The sequence below is a fragment of the Martes martes genome, assembly GCF_963455335.1.
Source record: "Martes martes genome assembly, chromosome: 8".
NCBI classification, from domain to species: Eukaryota; Metazoa; Chordata; class Mammalia; order Carnivora; family Mustelidae; genus Martes; species Martes martes.
The window spans coordinates 21,219,349-21,239,585 of NC_137895.1; the positions used below are offsets into that span (position 1 = coordinate 21,219,349).

A 20,237-nucleotide genomic window follows, 5' to 3' on the forward strand; every position below is an offset into this window, starting at 1 on the left:
CTCCCTCTCTGTTTTTAAGTTGGTTAGGTCACTTTGTGACATCATTTTTTCAATGCCATATAGGTTGTGGATTAAATCCCCGCTGAAAGTTACACAGCAATACATTCTTTTGTGGTCTTAACTTGAGCTTTGATCAGAGAAGAATGTATCATAAGTACTTGAAAAAATATATATTGAACTAACGTCATCTTTTTTGTTCAAAAACTGATAGTTTCTTGAATTTGAATCCTTAGAGTCAAAGTTCTCAACTAAGAGTGTGAAAAGGTTTCAGAGGGCTGAAATACAATGTACTTTCTAAAATCATGTGCAATTTTTTTTTGTGTATATGTGCTTATGGTGTTTTTCTAGGAAGTAATCCACAGCATCACCAGATTCTCAAAGGGTATTATGATCTAAGCACATTAACAACCACCAAATTAGAGAATCTGTCTTCAGAGAATATACTAAAGGCCTTTATTGATGTATATATATTTTCAAAATTTTGCTTTTTCTTTGTGAATAAGCCATTATTCTCAATGTTCAGATATGATGTTAAAATAAAGGTATTCGCTGGATGAATTCCGAGTTCCTGCCCATTTAAAACAAAACAGAAAACAAAGTAAAATAATTTTATGATACTAGAAGATATAACTACCTGAATCTGTGGGTCTTTTGAGATGAGGAGGACATTGATATATCTCCAGTAGGAGACCTGAAAGGGTGGTTCTAAGATTTTATTTATTTATTTATTTATTTGGACAGACAGAGATCACAAGTAGGCAGAAGCAGGCAGAGAGAGAGGAGGAAGCAGGCTCCCCGCTGGGGCTTGACACACCGCCCCCCCCCCCCCCCCCCGCAGGACCCTGGGATCATGACCTGAGCCAAAGGCAGAGGCCTTAACCCACTGAGCCACCCAGGCATCGCTGAAAGGGTGGTTCTAAAGAGATCAGGAAAACACCGAAAACATGCAGCCAAATATTCTTTAGTGGAAGGGGTGCAGGGGAGAGTCTCCTTATTAGGAAAGTCTCCGTTTTAATATTCTATGTGAATCAGGTGGGGTGATTGCTCAATATCACTGTGAAAGGCTAGAACTTTGAGGAATGCATGAAGGATATTACCATGTCTTTGAATCTGCTGCTGAGGAGATTACATACAACCTTAAGGAAACATCTTCCTTCTGAGCCTTTTTTTTTTTTTTTAATTTCTAGAGCAAGAATGTACATGCATAGATTTGTATTTCTAAGAATGGGCCAGAAATATCAAAGATACACAGGCAAGTGTATAGTATGGCAGACACCAGGATATGGGCTCTGGTGTCAGAGACCTTGATTTACTACTTGACTTATCTGAGTTCAGAAGGGAAAACGTTAGCAAGTAAGCTCCCTAGATTTAGGTGAAATCCAACTTATAATTAGTAGAATTACTAGTTGTTCAGCAATGCTTGAAATGTTTTACTATTGTATAAAGTGAATGAAAATTTCTTATAATACTCCCTAATAAAGCTTACTTTGGCCAACAAATATACTATTATTCAAATGAACTTGTTTACAAAGAAAAGTTGACTTCTACTGAATAGTTTTTGGAGGTTCTGAGGCATGAATTGCTAACCCAACAGTTCCACTCCATCTAGTGACAGCTCCACAAATTACAGCTACCCTGCTTTAGAATTCCCAAGGGTATTATCATTCATATTTAAACATTTTTCCTTTTTGAGAGAGGATTTATAAAGTCTTTCCCCCCCTCTATAAAGTCCAGCTCCAATCACTGAAAACATTACCTCCTGTTAGAATATTCAGTAAATTTCTGTGAAAATTAACAGCCTGGTTCATTAATGCTTGAGACTCTGCTTAAACTTCTTATGCACATTCTCAGGTACTACCCAGGTAAACAAAAGGGGGTTTTTTTGGTTTTTTTTTTTTTTTGAGGTGCCTGGGTCGCTCAGTTGGTTAAGCATCCATCTCTTGGTTTTGATTTGGGTCATGATCTCAGGGTTGTGAGATGGAGGCCCACATTGGGCTTCTTACTGCTGAACATGGAGCCTGCTTGGGATTCTCTCCCTCTCTCTCTACCCCTCCCCTAACTCCCTCTCTCTTAGAAAAAATTTATTTCTAATAATTTCTAACTTGAAGAAATAAATGTTGATATAAAACTTTTCTCTTCTCATAACTTATATACATAAAGAATGTTCAAGACTGAAAGGCATTCTTGAGACCTTTTTCTCTGGCATTCTTTCTTCCCTGTACTCTCTACAAGTGTTTTTAGAAGTGTTTTTAGTATGCAATTGTTTATGAGCTAGAAAGATTTTTGACCACAAAATCTAAAAATTTAGCATTGCAACCCCAGCTCTTGTCACTTGACTCTGACCAATTATATTAGACAACTCTTTCGTTGCCTGATTTATTCAATTCATGAGTATAGTAATTCAATAATTGATCTGTGCCAGCACTCTGTTTCTGGCTGGGACCAGCCATACCACATGGAACCACCTGCAAACCAGGTTTGAATTTTTTCTCTGGTATTAGATCACCTCCATAAGGTCACAGATGTGGGGTGAGGGGAGGTAAACAGTATGTGCAGTAAAAGTGCTCTAAGCCTGAGCTCATGGAATTTACTTGTCCAGCCTGAGTCCAATCTCATAGATACCACTTCCCGTTGACACTGACGTGCTGCTGTGTGCATGCCTAACCTGCGGCAGGGAATCGAAATGATCCCAGAAGCAGGACCAAGAACAGCCTTTCTTGCTCAATTTGCATGAACATATGGGTGGCCAACAGTTTGACCAGAGGATCAGATATTTGAAAACTACAAGAAACCTGAGAACTAGAAATTTTAGGAAAGAAATACATGGATGGACGTCTCACAATAGTCTCCAGGAATGAGGATATTTGTGTTTTATATAGGGAAGGCTCTTAGTATTAGGTGGACAACATAGCCTATATTGTGAATACTGGCTAGCTTCTTGCCCCAGCCATCCTAGTGCTTGCTCAATTGTGTTACATCCTGGGAAAATTCCCTCAGCTTCCTTTTAGTCTTTAGTAGTGTCCATTCTGCTATTCAGCCCATCATTTAAGGATAAGTAATCCTATTTTTTAATTTCTAGGATTTCTGTTATAGTAATCTGTTGTGATAGATGCAATTGCCTCGTTAGTCTTTGAGAGAATATTACTTTTAAGTTTATTTTCTTCCCTTAGGGATTCATTCTTGTTTGCTGGATTTGGTGTACCTCTTGTGGTGTTTTAAGTATCCCTCAAATGTTTAATGTTTGGTTGTCCCTTTTTTTCCCCCCTCTTTTACAAATTCCTGTTTACCTGTTGAATCTAAGTTCAAGTTATGGTGCCTTTCCTCAGCAGAAGCACCTATGTTGCTAAGTGCCCTAGGGTACTGCTCTGTCAGAATTCTTTCTAATGAAGTCTGAGCTCTTATCTTTAGCCTGAGATCAATACCACAATCAGCTGTTCTCTTTAAGATTTTTTTTTAACTTTGATGTCTTTAGTGGATATAAAACTATTTTAGATTATTTCCCTGTCCAACCCTTGCAGTTCAATTCTTTCTGCTGAGCCTGAATTCCAAGAAAGTGCATAGGGTTCAGCTGTTTCCAATTCATTCTCTTAATGGCTCGCCCATGATCTCCAATTCTCTGCACTTGTCCTAAGATTAAACTATCTCTGGAATTATTATTTATTTAGTAGTTTTCTCCTGCCCTGATCTGGGACATGGGTTTTGTTCTTGATTCTCCAACAATATAATCTCATTTATTTTTCATCTTTTACAAATTCCTCCACTTTTGTTCATCAATAGCACTCTTTATGTTTCCTAGAGTCACTTAAGGGTTTACTCTTTTATGAAAATATAGTGTGAAACACCACTGAATTAAAATATAGTGTCAAACACCACTGAATTAAAAATTTCAAAACCAAGACAGAAAAGTGTTTGAGAGGACTGTTCTATCTTAATTAATCATTGATGTAAATCCTAATTCTACTGCCTTAAGGGGTATACGATGCATGGCTAACACTGGAACATGTTATTTCCATGCAAGAAATTTGCAATAAAAAATTATGAACTCTAGAGGCACCTGGGTGGCTCAGTTGGTTAAGCGTCTGCCTTCAGCTCAGGTCATGATCCCAGGGTCCAGGGATCAAGCCGTGCATCATGCTCTCTGCTCAGCAGAGGGCCTGCTTCTCCCTCTGCCTCTCACCCCCATGCTCACCCTCTTCCTCCCTCTCTCTCTCAAATAAATAAAATCTTTAATTAAAAAAAAAACAAACTATGAACGCTAATGTGGCTAAGGTCTCACCCCACTTTTAGTGAATTTTAAATTAGGAATTTATGGATTTTATCAGTATCTTTCCAAAATAATTGATATCTTTAACGTATCACTTAAATGTTATTATTTAGAACTAAGAGTAAATGTTCTCTTTGAAACCAACTTACTATATAATATTAAAATAAAATCTCTAGCAATGAAGTTTCTAAATCAGATAGGTGTGGAAATGGCTGGGAGCTTTAATGTTCTAGAGATAGAGGATTAAGGTCTATGTTCATTAATTTCAGAAATGAATTTTTAGTGTCTCAAAGATGACCACTATGAGATGCACATTGCATACAGAAATTAGTTTACTATAGTAAGCATGTGAACACACACACATCAGTCTCAGCAAGACTTCAAGGCCAGGGCATGTTTTGGGAATGCAGGTTTGAGGAATGCATGTTCAAGGAAAAACACCTGGTTGGTGATGAATAAGTATTCTGCCTGTCCAACATGAGGTCTTGACAAGTCAAGGAAAGTCCTTTAAATGGGGATTTACCCTTTTATGTCCAACCACATCATCTTGAAATTCTAACTGAATGGCTGCAAAACCTCATTTTGTGCTAACAGCACTGTCTTGCTACACTGTCCGCAGAGTATGTGCTAGTAATTGGGTAACACACAAACACTCAATTTGCAACTTCCAGCCTAAGTCGAGGAAGGATTGACCAGGTCCTAACCCAACAAAACCCAAGTAAAATTGTAGTTGACAGCTCTTTCACTCTGATCAGCATCTGTCTCTTCACCTTAATTTTCCTTTGGGAAACGACCTGCTTTTACTCTATCTTAGTAGTGCTGTCAAAGTCCCTGAAGGCATGGGGTAAATGCATGATCCTAACTAGGATGAAGAAACTGGTAGGAATTTGATTCATGAACATAATGACATTAAGACAGAAAATAGAGAAGCTGAGATATTTGATGGCAGTGCTCTAAAAAGATTGTTCCTCAATTTCTGTAACCTAGATTCCTAAGGTTATCCTGGTTTTTTATCTTTCCTAAGGCTGTTGGTCCAGTTTCTTTTTTTTTTAATTTTACAAAACACTGTCTTACTGATAAATTTTGTTTTGCTTAGGACAGCCCAAATGAGTTTCTACAGTTTGTAAACAGAGAAGCATATCTCCTCTATTCATTAATGTCATTGCCAGCTCTTTCCTTAAATTGGAAATCTGTAGCTTTTAACACCTGACTATGTCTACTGTGAATTATATGAGGTCTTTTTGGTACCCCATATGAGTTTTTAAAACAAACCATTAACATTTGTTTCAAGAGTTTTTGACCAACCCTGAGTTAACGTCTAACTTCTTTTCAGCCTAAAAAATGGTTCAATATTTTTATGAATAAAATGATACATTTTTGCCAACAGAGTACTGATCAAAAAAGCACTTTAATAAATTGGCTTTCGGGGACGCCTGGGTGGCTCAGTTGGTTAAGCGGCTGCCTTCACCTCAGGTCATGATCCCAGCGTCCTGGGATCGAGTCCCACATCTGGCTCCTTGCTCAGCAGGGAGCCTGCTTCTCCCTCTGCCTCTGCCTGCCACTCTGTCTGCTTGTGCTCATTCTCGCTCCTCTCACTCTCTCTGACAAATAAATAAATAAAATCTTTAAAATAAATAAATAAATAAATTGGCTTTCGTTTCCACCCTTTCCAACTTACTTTAAATAAAAAATAAATGCAAAACACAAATAAGATTTGTCTTCCCAACTTTAGTATATGTAAACAAAAATTACAATTTTTAGATAAAATACTCAGTTCTAAAAGAGAAATCATATCAGCCAGGAAACACTTTGGCCAATCCCTCTCTAGTCATAGCCACACAAAAGAATCTTCCAAGGAAAACTGACCAGTGAGACAGTTACACTTGTGCTCTTAGCTATAAAGAATTAAATTTAAAATACATTCACTCTTTCATCTTCTAATGAAACATAACCTATTCTCAGGAACAGTGTGAGCACTGTTATGGTAGCCTAACTCCTAATTGAAAATATGAGCTGAGATACAGTTTACTGTAATAACGTAGCTAAGAAACCTTTGAAAATTAGCCAAGGATCAAAGTATTTACATAAGTTCAAGATCTTATCTTAGGATGAAAGGTAACCTACTTTAAAAAGAACATTGAAATTAAACCTTTCAATTACAACCAGTCAAAACTTTAATTCAGAATGTTTCTTAAATATCAAATTTCTCTTCACAGACGCTATGTCCATTTTCTTCATAATCTTCTCTTGTTACTACCATATCTTCAAAATCGTCATTCTCTGATATCAATTTTCCACCTTCCCAGGCATAAGTAATAGGGCTAAAAATAAAGTTAAAATAAGTGAACCGAGATGATTTTACAGAACTGAAATGCCAGAAAACATTCATTAGTAACTAAAATGTGGCAATCTCTACTCAACCTAATTTAACAGAAAAATCACTTAAAGTGTGAAAATAAGCATAGGCTTGATAGGAATAAGGTAAACTTAGAAAGAAAAGAACCTTGGTCACCAGTACAACAAAATGTTCTTTTTTTCCCCTGTGCCCTGAATTTATAGGCCCTCTACTTCTAATAAAAAATAAGAATATGAAAGGACAAAAATGTATAAAAGGAAAAACAGTCATAACTAGATTTAAATTCTGTATGTGACAAAGATATGTCAACTATTTTGCCCAACAACCCATGAAACAACTATTCTAACTCTCATTTCACAGATTTGGAAAATGAGGTTCAGAGAGGTTAAGTGTGAGACTACATTTTAACCCAGAACTATTTTCAGTCTGTGCTTTTGCTGCTATACTGTTAACTCTAATAAATGAAACGTTTACAGGGTAGGACACAGTCAGTAAAACTGGAACGCATAAAACATTTAGTTTTTTTCAACCGAGGTTATACTTCGTGTTATTACTCAATTCTATTTCTACTGTTCCTCTCCCCCAAATCAGTTTAAAATCTAAAAAATGATGGAAAGTTAATGTTTTATTATATTCATTTTATTGCCTAATCTTTAAATATGTATTTACTTACATACATATATAAAACAGATGTACAATAAAGATTTGATGAATAAAAGAATAAAGACTATTTCTCTGGATCCCTTGGCCTTATGCATGACTTGCATTTCAAATGCAGGACAAAAAGCATATGAGGGGGAAAAAGAAAAAAAAAAGTGTGGGGAATAAAGAAACGAGGGGGAAAAATAATAATAAAATAAACACACAGGATAAAAATCCAGTATGCTTCATATTCTATAAAGTATATGAACATTAATGCTGATAAAAATCATTCTAATATCCAACAATTATTTATTCTTTAATCTGATAGCTATAAATTAAGTGAGCAGATAGAGACCTTTTATTCATCGCTATTGATTTAGAAACTTCTACTTTAAAACAAAACTCTAAAATTAAAAGTCAGGTATATGGGGGGCACCTAGGTGGCTCAGTTGGTTAAGACTCTGACTCTTGATTTTGGCTCAGGTCATGATCTCAGGATCCCGGGATCGAGCCCTGTGTCAGGCTCTGTGCTGGGCATGGAGCCTGCTTAAGATTCTCCCTCTCCCTCTGCCCCTCCCCGCAACCTCCCCTTGCTCTCTCTCTCTCTTTTAAAAGAATTCAGGTATATGGGGTCTTATTTGCAATTCTGTCACTTAAGACTGGGACAGCAGTGAGACAGTATTATTTACACACATATTTGGTAAGAGACATGTATTTGTTCCCAACTCAAAATAAAAGAGAACTAGGTTTTAGCCTGGTCATTGCTATTAACTTACTATAAGGCCTTTGCCAAGTCATGAGACCTTGTTTGTTTATTTACAAAGTAAAAACGTTGAACAGGATGTGGCTCCACTAAGGTCCTTCCCCAGGAACTACACTCAGCATATTAGCATCAAGCTGCCATAGCCCACTGAAATGTAAGGTTTATTCTTCTAATTTTTGAGAAAGGGAAAATGAGGATTTCAAAGGTGAAATCAACCTGCTAGAATGAGGCTTTAAGCTCAAGTCTACCTATTGACCATTTTAGCTTCAAAATGACTTGCATGTTTTATCTCTGTATCAGCCAACACTTACTTTTCAGGCAGCACAACTGAAACATCATAATCTGTTGGAGTGAGACATCGAACTTCTGAGTAAACCCGATCTCTAAATCCTGGGAAAAGGGAATTTCCTCCTGTCAAAACAATGTTCTTAAAAAAATGCGGCTGCATTTCTTTAAGAGGAAAAAAAAAGAAGAAGAAAAGGCATCAGAAAACCTGTTTACTTATCTTTCCAGAAGGACAGATATGAGGGCTCAGGCAAGAGCAAACAGTTACAGTTACTGGTTGGGAAACCATGTAATTTTTTAATAACTATAACAACTATTTATAATTTATAAGATTTTATGATGAAGTTAGAGTTTACACAAATTGACCCATTAAACAAGTGAAATATGACCTCATAGATCTTTAAAAGAAAGGCTAAGGTATAGATTTGAACTACTGACTGCTTATACACAGATGTAAGCTAATACATAATACATTCTAGCAGCAGACATTTGGTAATGATACTCGTTCTTCCCTAAAATGGAGGAAGTCTTTCTGCAGGCTGAGACTGTGAACTACGGTAAAACTGAAAAGGAAGGCTTTCAAGGTATTTTAACTTAGAAGCCCAAACTCATTTTATCTCACAGAGACAGACCTACTTATTGTGCAACATTTACATCTGATGGTGAAAATCACTCATGATCCATAATAATAATGGATCTTGTGTTCTACACTCATTAAAGTTACATGATGGCAAACCTTATTAGGTGCCATATGGTTAGCTAGTATTAAAAGCCACCATGGGGAAATCTATGAGGAATTAATAAATAATAGCCACCCCACCTAATGCTTCTGTTCACAAAAGAGGCACACGGTTCCCTTATACTGACACTGAGTCTCATGACATTAAAGCAGTGTAGTATAAAATGCTGCATAACACTACCTGCAACTTTATATAAAACATGAAATTAATGAGACACTAACACGAAAAGAGTTTTAAGATAACTACATTAAGATGATGATGGCATTATGTGATCATCTTTTTTTTTTTTTAATGGGAGGAAAGGACATTGCAGGGGCTAGATTTTCTCTAATGCCTGGACTGTTCCTTATGAACTAGAAAGACACTTTCAAGATATAAAAGTACTCTCTAAGACCCTAGAAAATTACTTAGGTGAATCCTGCTTCAGGAGAACCCACACACCACTGAGAAGCACCAGACTTCAGCCTCATTAAAATTAACTTCCTGTACATTAGTTCAAATAAAACTGAAAGGACAAACCAGTACCATCAATAGCTAAAAACCATCACTTTGTTAAATTATAAATTTCTATTCTGTGTAAATTTGAGTTAAATTAAAACTTTTCTAAAACAGATACAACCCTTTAATAGTCATGAAGAGATTAACGTCTTCAAGTTTTAGCAGACAATTTTCCCTGTAACAAATTTCTAATCTAGGACCAATAAAGAATTATTCAAGTGCACTATGGGATCTCTGTAAATAAAACAGGCTTGCCACTTGCCTGTAATTACTTAGGAAATTCAGATGATTTCTCTACCGTTCATAGAACTTATGACTTTTTTTAGAAATATCATTACCATTCAATACTTTATTTATGTACCTTCAGGTAAGTTCTGAATTGAATAGACGATAGCTTCTGGAATACCCATTTCTTGAATTCCTATATCAGAAGGATTAAAAAGTATTTCTGGAACAGCAAATCTCTCATTGGCCAGACGAAGAATTTGTTCCCCAGATTTGTATTTTCCACTTAACACCATCTCTTCCCTTGGCTTAAAAAAAAATAAGATAAAAAAGTTTAAGCTACATTATCTAGTATATATGACTAGTAACATTTAGTAACATGTTATTACTAATATATTACCATGTTCTTGGAAATTTCAGGATTCTCAAAAGTTAGAAAAACCTGGCCCTCTCTGTTGCCTAAACCACATAAAAAATAATTGCTTACTTTAATGTAACTATTCCCCAAAAGATGACCTGGCCGTATTCCTTACACTTAAAACAGAAAGAGGGGCACCTAGGTGGCTCAGTTGTTATTCGTTTGCCTTTGGCTTGGGTCATGATCCTGGGGTCCTGGGATCCAGCCCCGCATTGTGGACCCTGCTCCATAGGAAGCCTGCTTCTCCTTCTCCCACTCCCCCTGCTTGTGTTCCCTCTCTTGCTGTGTCTCTGTCAAATAAATAAATAAAATCTTTTTTAAAAATTAAAAAAATAAAACAGGAAGAAAAGGAGAATAGAGGAGAGCGAATTTCTTAACCTGCCTATAACAACAGGCCAACTTCAGTTCCTAGGGAACAAAGAATATACTCTAAAAAACATTTAGTATATCTTACATCTACTTCCACTCTCCTATGTATGCATGTATGTATATATGTATGTATTTTTAAGTAAGCTCTACCACCAACAGGATCTTAGGACCCTGAGATCCTAAGTTGCATACTCTATAGACTGAGCCAGCCAGGCACTCCCACTCTCCTGTCCTATATGTTTATCGGACCATGTAGCTGTATTACATCAAGATTTCCCCTTTCCCAGGCAACCCCTTTGGGTACCCTCCCTCGTTGGGAGCTCTATACTATCATTTTGCTATCACTCAATAAAACTTGCTTTGCTGCCCCCTCCAAAAAAGATTTCCCCTTCCCCTTGTACAAAAAAACCTAAATATTTAAATTCATTTATTAAATTTTCAGAAATCAATTTTGAAATCCATGGATTTCATCAATCAAATTTTCTTGTTATTTATTTTCTGTTGAACTGTGTTCTTGAAGGGGTCAGAAAAAATAATCTTCTACAACATTCTGCAACATTAAAATAATGGTCCTTCCAATTTTACTAAGAATCATCAGCTCTTCTAGGTTCAGTTATAGACATTCATTTGCAATTATACACACAGGGCATAACCCAATCTTTTATATAAATAAAAAAAACTTAAAATATATGAAAATATTAATAATTAGTAAAGAGTAATATATTTAAAGATTATAGATCCCTTAATATAATCAGTCATCCATTCTCTGTCCAGATTTTTTCTTCCTCAAAGAGGCTTTTTCTGACTTCCAAATGAAAGGTCCCTCCATTATTCTTCACTATCACTCTATATTATCCTTCATAATTTACACCATCACATATCTACCACCTAGCACATAATGAGTATTCAATAAATTCTTGAATAACAGTATGTAAGTCAACAATGTGCCATTCATTGTATTCAGCATTTTATATACATTATCCCATTGAACGCTCACATAATCCTGTGAGGTAGGCATATTTTCCTTTTATTAATGATGTAATTAGGTTTGGCAAGGATATATGACTTGCTCGAGATCATTCATCTAATAACTAAAAGTACATACAATATATTCCTTCCACTATACTGCCTCTCTTAACCTGGATATAATTCTGAATTCCATCATTTGGAATTCAGAAATTCCAAGTTTACAACACTATTCTTAAGAATATCCAAAAATTAGGGGCACCTGGGTGGCTCAGTGGGTTAAGTCTCTGCCTTCGGCTCATGTCATGATCTCAGGGTCCTGGGATCGAGCCCTGCATCAGGTTCTCTGCTCAGCAGGGAGTCTGCTTCCCCCTCTCTCTCTGCCTACTTGTGATCTCTCTCTCTCTGTGTCAAATAAATAAATAAAATCTTTTTTAAAAAGGATATCCAAAAATTACACAATTTTCTTAACACTTTAGGAAGAAAAGGGGAACTCAAATCACTTTTTACCCAACACACTACTGTTACAGTAGTAAAGAGGAAAGTATCCTCTCAGAGGAGTCTGCCTTCTCAGGCAGAAAGGAAGTGTCTCCTACAGATTTATAAATTCACTTAAAAGTGATACTGGCTTGAGTTTAAGGGAAATAACTCATTTTGTCAACACTCAAAATAAGCTGAAACAGACACAGACTTGGGAGAAATTCAGCTGACAAAACATTAATGATTATGTAGTCCATTACCCAGATTTTACAGAAGAGAATCATGTGATTGTCCCAGGCTCAAATATCTAAACCAGTGGAAAGAGCCAGAACTAGAAATTTCTTGTTGAATGTTGACTCCAAAACCATCAATATGTAATGTGGAACTACAAGTAGTTTCTGTTTTAACTTTAGTTTAACTCCAAAAAACATTTTTTTAGACATAGACAAAAGGACTTTATAAGGGTTGCTGAGAATTGCTATTTTAGTCAATGTAGGCCATGATTACTACACAGTTTCATAAATTTTGTTCTGATACTGTAAAAAATGATCAATTTAAATTACAATGACTCTACAGAAACTATTACTGTAATCATTAATCATGAGCCAGATTTTCCCAATTTAAGTCCATCAAATACATTACATTTCAGTAGGTATCCCTTTTCTGATAAGAGATAAAATTGGAACTTGTATCAGTTGTAATCAGTAACAATATTATAGAGCTTATTACTGTTACTGTTATTATCATAAGTACTAGAAAATGAAGGTTGTACCTTTTCCCAATTTAAAAATATTCTTGAATAAACTATCAAAGTACAAGTTTTAACAATATCCTAAGTATAAGGGCTCTTAAATAATTATAATTTTTTTCATTTTATGCAGTTATTGTTTTTCTAATTTCATAAACACATATCAACTTTCATCAGAGTTGCTGCATATCAGGCAACAATGAAGGTAATTAAGTAATAAATACAAAATAACATTTTTTTTTACCTCTTTGGAAAATAACACATTTTAGGATTAATCCTAACATAGACTTGGGGCACCTGGGTGTCTCAGTGGGTTAAAGCCTCTGCCTTCAGCTCAGGTCATGATCCCAGGGTCCTGGGATCGAGCCCCACATCGGGCTCTCTGCTCCATGGGGAGCCTGCTTCCCCCCCACTCTGCCTGCCTCTCTGCCTACTTGTGATCTCTGTCAAATAAATAAATAAGCTCTTAAAAAAATCCTAAATAGACTAAAATTATTTCTAAAGCTTAAGATTATTAAGATATACACATAATTTTGTTTGTATTTTGGTCTTGTTTTTTTCTCTAGCTTACTTTATTGTAAGAATATAGTCTATAATGCATATAACATACAAAATACGTGTTAATCAACTCTATGTTGTCGGTAATGCTTCTGGTTATCAGTAGGCTAGTAGTAGTTAAATTTTGTGTGGGAGCAGAGGGTGTCAAGGTATACGCAGATTTTCAGCTGCATTAGGGAGGGGGATGTTGGTTGGCATCCCCCTACATTGTTCGAGGTCAACTATACTGTGAAAAAATTATAAATTTTAACATTAATCAACTAAGGAAAGATTAAACCATTATTTTTGTTTTTTGTTTTTTGTTTTTTTAAAGATTTTATTTATTTATTTGACAGACAGAGATCACAAATAGGCAGAGAGGCAGGCAGAGAGAGGGGGAGGAAGCAGGCTCCCCGCTGAGCAGAGAGCCCGATGCGGGGCTCGATCCCAGGACCCTGAGACCACGACCTGAGCTGAAGGCAGAGGCTTTAACCCACTGAGCCACCCAGGCGCCCCTAAACCATTATTTTTGAATTAAAAATTCAATGTAACATTCCACTGTCTGGCAAAAGTCCAGGCCAACTGAATCTGTCTACTCAACTGATAACAAGGAGTCTAAACTGAGTTAATAAAGCTTAGCCTATAACCAGGTACTAATCACAAGCCAAAGACCAATAAAAAAAAAACTGCAAACGATAATATGTAGCTTCTGCATTTCTTCTCCAAAGATGATGAGTAAAGCAACAGTCACTTGGAGGAATACCACATCCCTACTGGCTCACTATGTAAGGTACAGGTTTGAGAAAACAGGGTTTATACTTTGGCAAGGAGAAAACTGGTTGCATTTAGTCCAGTAAACTAATAGGGTGTCATTTGCAAGGCAGGAGAGAACTACATTAAAAAAAATTTTTTTTCAAGAAAAAAAAGTCTTTCCCAGACTTAGCTGAAAGTGCAATTATCTGAAAGAGATTTTTTTCTAAGAGTTTATTTATTCACTTGATAGAGAGAGAGAGATCACAAGTAGGCAGAGTGGCAGGCAGAGGGAGAGGGAGAAGGCGGCTCCCTGCTGAGCAGAGAGCCCAATCCCAGGACTCTGTAATCATGACCAGAGCAGAAAGCAGATGCCCAACCAACTGAGCCACCCACACTCCCCTGGGAGAGATTTTTAAGAATAAGTTTTCAAACAAGGTTATCCAGGAACAGGAACTGAGAACATAGATATAGATTACTTTTCAAGTGCCCTGGGTGATTCTAATCATCAGTCAGGTTTGGAAAAATTGGGAATCACTGAGAATTTACTGAGGGCTCATCCCTGTGAAATACAGATTACTTTACCACCATTAACTCTACAAAATGCTGTAAATTATCCATAAAGTATTTTATATAACTGGAGTGTTTTAATGATATATAAAGATGGGGCTGTCTCTGTATTTGCAGTTTTCGTTGTCCCCAAGGAAAAAATAAACTTTTTTTTTTTTAAAGATTTATTTATTTATTTATTTGACAGAGACCACAAGTAGGCAGAGAGGCAGGCAGAGACAGAGGAGGAAACAGGCTCCCCGCTGAGCAGAGAGCCCGATGCGGGGCTCGATCCCAGGACCCCGGGATCATGACCTGAGCTGAAACAGAGGCTTTAACCCACTGAGCCACCCAGGTGCCCAAAAATATATTTTTGATATCCTAAAGAGGACTTGGGCTTCCAGTTCATGAAAAGACAACCTGATCTCATAACCTGTCCCAACTCCCACTTTCGAAACCCAACCTAGGTCCTTCTACAAGCAACTGTCTCTAAGAACATTGTAGAGTGATTTCAATTTTATGAGCCCTCCTCAGAATTCTGATTTGTATTTTCACCTCAATAATATCTTCAAATTTTTTTTCCAATTTCAGGCATATAAAGAAGTATAGTTAATAGAAGTATAAAATTAAAGAAGTATAAAACCCATATATCCATCAACTAGTTTGATACTTTATAAATTAACACTCTTCTTTTTAATTTGGTGTTATTACTCACATACAGTTGTTTTTTTTTTAAGATTTTATTTATTTATTTGAGAGATAGAGATCACAAGTAGGCAGAGAGGCAGGCAGAGAGAGAGATGAAGGGAAGCAGACTCCCTGCGGAGCAGAGAGCCCGATGTGGGGCTTGATCCCAGGACCCTGGGATCATGACCCGAGCCGAAGGCAGAGCCTTTAACCCACTGAGCCACCCAGGCGCCCCTCACATACAGTTTTATAATTTTACTTCATACTTACGTATTTCTAAGCAACATAAATTACCCCACACAGCCTGAAAATGAACATATCTTCCTAAAACTCGCCTAAAGACACCATCATGTCATAGATATTTTAGACAGAAACATGTTTTTGAGATGTATACATAATTATCATATAGCTCCACTTAATTTTCACTACTGCTTGTTTTATAATATGAATACATCAAAATTTATTTATTTTCCTCCAATAGTGGATATTTGGGCTCTTCTCAATTTTTCACTCTTTTAAAGTACACTGCAATGAACGGTAACCTAAATATTTCTTATGGAAGCATGCTTAAATTTCTGACCAAAGATTTTTAACTTCCCAATACTCTTCCATCAAGTCAGCTAAAAGGCCAACCTTCACGTTTACCCAAACAGAAGTGATGCTTTACCTGAGCTGATCAAAGGTAAGGAGAAATTATTTTAACATCCAAGATGAACTACTTCTCAACACTTTGAAAGTACATTAGATTTTCTCCTTTTCAACTACAATTTGATCATATCAGACGAAACAAGTAAAATTCAGCCACATCAGCTATTTTAATAATTTTCACAAGGCAAATGAACAACTTTGAAATGGATTTAAACTAATTCTTAAGAAAATAGAAAAGGGTTAACCAGAATGTAAATAATGATATGACCTATCTCCAGATTTTTCCCATGTGCTATCATTCAGCTGATGGTTCTTTCTCTAAATAACTTTATTAATGAGATATTTATTAATCATTTATACATTTGTGTCTGGAGAAACAAAGAGCAGAAAAGCAGTTGTCAACAACTTTGTAAGACTCTACCAAATCCAGCTAGATGTTTTTCTTTTCTTTTCTTTTTAAAAGATTTTCTTTACTTATTTGCCAGAGACACAGCAAGAGAGGGAACACAAGCAGGGGAAGTGGGTGGTTATGGGCCAGGGGGAGAAGCAGGCTTTCCAGCTGAGCAGGGAGCCTGATGCGGGGCTCGATCCCAGGACCCCAGGATCATGACCTGAGCCGAAGGTAGATTATTAACAACCGAGCCACCCAGGTGCCCCCAGCTAGGTGTTTTTCAAATCTGACTAAGGTGGTTACATTAAGCAATGTCATTGAGGATTTTAAAAATTACCTTACAAAAGCCCTTTTTAATAGTACTGAAGTCAGGTAAAACATAGTCTATCATTACTGTATTTTCTTCTCCTTTCAACCTAGAAAACAAAATAGAGACTTGTGAAATAATTAACTTTGTATAACATTACCCAAGAATCAACTTTCTAATTCTTAGATTAGATTAGATTACTATTATACATACTTTGCAATATCCATATCTCTATAAAAATCCTGAGACACATAGCACACATCTTCTTTTACTTGATTAATCACATGTGTTTCATCCATAACATGTAGCTGCCTAAACAGAAATAAAAACTGTAAAATGTGAAATGGAAAAAAGTATAATTTACAATTACTTAAAATATTTTCGCTGGAATTAAATCTTTGGGTAACTGACTTTAAAATATTAAATTTTTGAATGTGTAAAATATTTTCAACTTTATAGAATAATCACATTTCCATTATATTTAAACTCCACATTATTCCTCTGAGGGCAGATATTAGTCCAGTTTGCAGAAAGAAACTGAAAATAAAGGCTTTAAATATGGTAACATTTATTAGAGAGCAAACTTTTTCCTCCTCCAACCATTCTGAATAGAATCTTGCTAAAATAACTTAACTCTCTCACTTTCTTTTCTGATCATAGTAGTGAGTTAACACGCAGTACCTGACACACAGATGTTTAATAAATATTTGATAACTGAACCCAAGAAAACAAAGGCTTAATGAAGAAAAGAAAGATGCTTTTAAAAACAAAACTGAAGACAACACAAACAAGTGGATAGTCCATGCTCATGGCTTAGAACAACTAATGTTATTAAATGTTATTAAAATGTCCATACTACCCAAAGCAATCCATAGATTCAAAATGATCCCTATTAAAATGCCAACAGTATTTTTCAGAGAACTAGGACAAATAATCCTAAAATTCATATGGAACAACGAAAGACCCTGAATAGGGTCTTGAAAAAGCTGGCGGTATTGTAATCCCAGATTTCAAGATATACTACAAAGCTATAGTAATCAAAACAGTATGGTAACTAGCAGAAAAACAGACGCCTAGATCAATGGAACAGCACAGAGCCCAGATATAAACCCATGCTTATATTAATCTATGGCTAAGATAGTCTCTTCAATGAAGGGTGCCGGGAAAACTCTATCTACTAAAACAAACTCAAAATGGATTAAAGACCTAAATGTGAGATATGAAAACATAAAACTTAAAGAAAATATAAGCAGTAATCTTTGGGACAATGGCTTTAGCAACATTTTTCTAAATATGTTTCCTCACACAAAGGAAATGAAAATGAAAATAAACTACCGGGAATACACTGAAATAAAACTCTTTCACAGAGTGAAGGAAACCATTAACAAAATGAAAAGATAACCTACCGAATGGGAGAAGACATTTATAAATGATACACCTGAAATGATTTATCTGATAAGGGGTTAATATCTAAAATACATAAAGAAATTTTAGAACTCAACACTAAAAAAACAATCTGATTAAAATGGGCAGAGGACATGAATATAGACATTTTACCAAAGACACATACAGATAGCCAGCAGATACATGAAAAGATGCTCAATATCACTATCATCCGGGAAATGCAAATCAAAACAATGAGATTATCACCTCACATCTGTCAGAATGACTAGTGTCAAAAAGATAAGTTACAAGTGTTGAAACAACATAGAAAAAGAGAAACTCATGCACTGTTGGTGGGAATGCAAACTGGTGTATCTATTCTGGAAAACAGTATGGAGGTTCCTCAAAAAATTAAAAATAGAAATATCATACAATCCTGTAATTCCACTACTGGGTATTTATCCCCAATAACAAAAACACTAATTTGAAAAAATATATATACCCCTGTTTATTGCAGTATTAGTTATAATAGCCAAAATATGGAAGCAACTCAAGTGTCCAATGATAGGTAAATGAATAAAGAAAATGTGGTATGTACACACACAGAGACAGACACACACACAGAATGGAATACCAAGGAGCCATTAAAAAGAATGAGATCGTGCCATTTGTGAAAATATGGATGAGCCTAAAAGGTTTTATGGAAAATGAAGAAGTCAGAGAAAGACAAATACCATAAAATTTCACTTATATATGTAATCTAAAGAATAAAACAAAGCAAAAACAGACCATACGTACCACCAGATAACTGGTGGTTGCTGGAGGAGAGAGGGTAGGGGGATGGGCAGAATAGGTGGAGGGGAACGGGAGGTATAGGCTTCCAGTTACAGAATGAATAAACCACAGGGATGAAAGGTACAGCATAGGGAATACAGTCAAGGTACTGTGTAATAGTATTCTATGGTAACAGATGGTAGTTACATTTATAGAAAGCACAGTATAGCATTGTTAAATTCCTACTTCGCACATCTGAAACTAATGTAACATTGTGTCAACTATACTTCAATAAAAAACATTAAAAAAGATAACAAAAATATGAAATTATTTGGATATTTATCTCTACACATATATGTTACATATACTTTTTGTTTTAGACTCAAATCATCTCCATTTTCTTATGCTATCGTTCTTTAAAAATATGGTTATTTACTACCCTATAATATTTATTAGAGGGACCTATCAAAATGTATTTATTAATGTTCCTAGTGTTGAAAGTTTAAATCAGGGAGGAAAGATATTTGTATGTTTATAAACACGGACTTTGGCTTTGTTGTTTTTTGTTTTATTTTAGGTAGGCTCTATGCCCAACATAGGGCTTGAACTCATGAGCCTGAGATCAAGAGTCACATGCTCTACCAACTGAGCCAGCCAGGTGCCCCAGAGACTTTGGCTGAATCACAACTTGGCAACCAAGTTACTTTACCTCTTTGGGATTCAATCTCTTCAACTCTAAAAGGGTAATAATAATAAGATCACCGACTTAATACATCTGTAAGAAGTAAATGACTCTAATTATACATGTAAAGTGTTTAGCATAGTCCTTATACTCAATAAGCAAAAGACATTATTATTGCTTCCTTTTGCTTTTTGTTATTTCCATACACAGCATATTCTACCTTCTTTAAGATTCACTATTACACCAATGAGAAGAAAAGATGATAATTAAACTATAACAATTCTAAGGTACCAACAACTGGAAGATCCATCCCAACTAGAGATGTGAGGAAAGTATAACTCAAAATTGATGCAATACAGGTATTTTTATCTGTATCTCAGATTATCTCATTATTCATTCATACTGTAGGGCACAGAATTTGAAACACTGTTCGTATCTTGGTGTATTGCCAAACTGTTTACCAGAAAAGTTATTTCAAGTTATGCTGTAATCATTAACAGCCAGCATCACAATCTGCAACATCTTCTTTTTTTTTTAGAACATCATGTTTTGAAAAAATTCTATTAATTCGAGTTCTAAAAGTTGTGGCATTTTAATTTGTATTTTTCTACAAGGAAGTGCCATGAAAAAGAGGAATTCTTATTTGTTAACACATATCTCCCAATCTCCTGAACAAACGCTCAATAAATGTTTTAACTCAATTTCTAATTACTTCAGATACTTACAATTTTTTACGTCTGAGAATTATCCATTTATATTCTTTGACAGTATGTAA

General features: G+C 35.7%; 1 protein-coding gene across 4 annotated transcripts in view; it reads right to left on the reverse strand.

Annotated features, from left to right (window-relative positions):
* The window catches only part of ACTR6 (actin related protein 6), a 30,828-nt gene that overhangs the window by 1,066 nt on the left and 9,525 nt on the right, over positions 1–20,237 (reverse strand). For 2 of the 4 annotated variants that reach the window (XR_013967253.1, XR_013967254.1), the window contains exons 7-11: positions 16,837–16,935; positions 16,654–16,732; positions 9,910–10,081; positions 8,337–8,475; positions 6,389–6,585 (exon numbers count right to left, since the gene is read on the reverse strand). Coding sequence is in view for 2 of the 4 variants with exons in the window: in XM_080811024.1 (XP_080667150.1) it covers positions 6,456–6,585; positions 8,337–8,475; positions 9,910–10,081; positions 16,654–16,732; positions 16,837–16,935 (619 nt within the window). In the remaining 2 variants the exon portion in view is untranslated. Of the gene's footprint in view, positions 1–5,327; positions 6,586–8,336; positions 8,476–9,909; positions 10,082–16,653; positions 16,733–16,836; positions 16,936–20,237 lie in introns of those variants that run through there. The other 2 variants (XM_080811024.1, XM_080811023.1) reach the window with 1 other exon arrangement.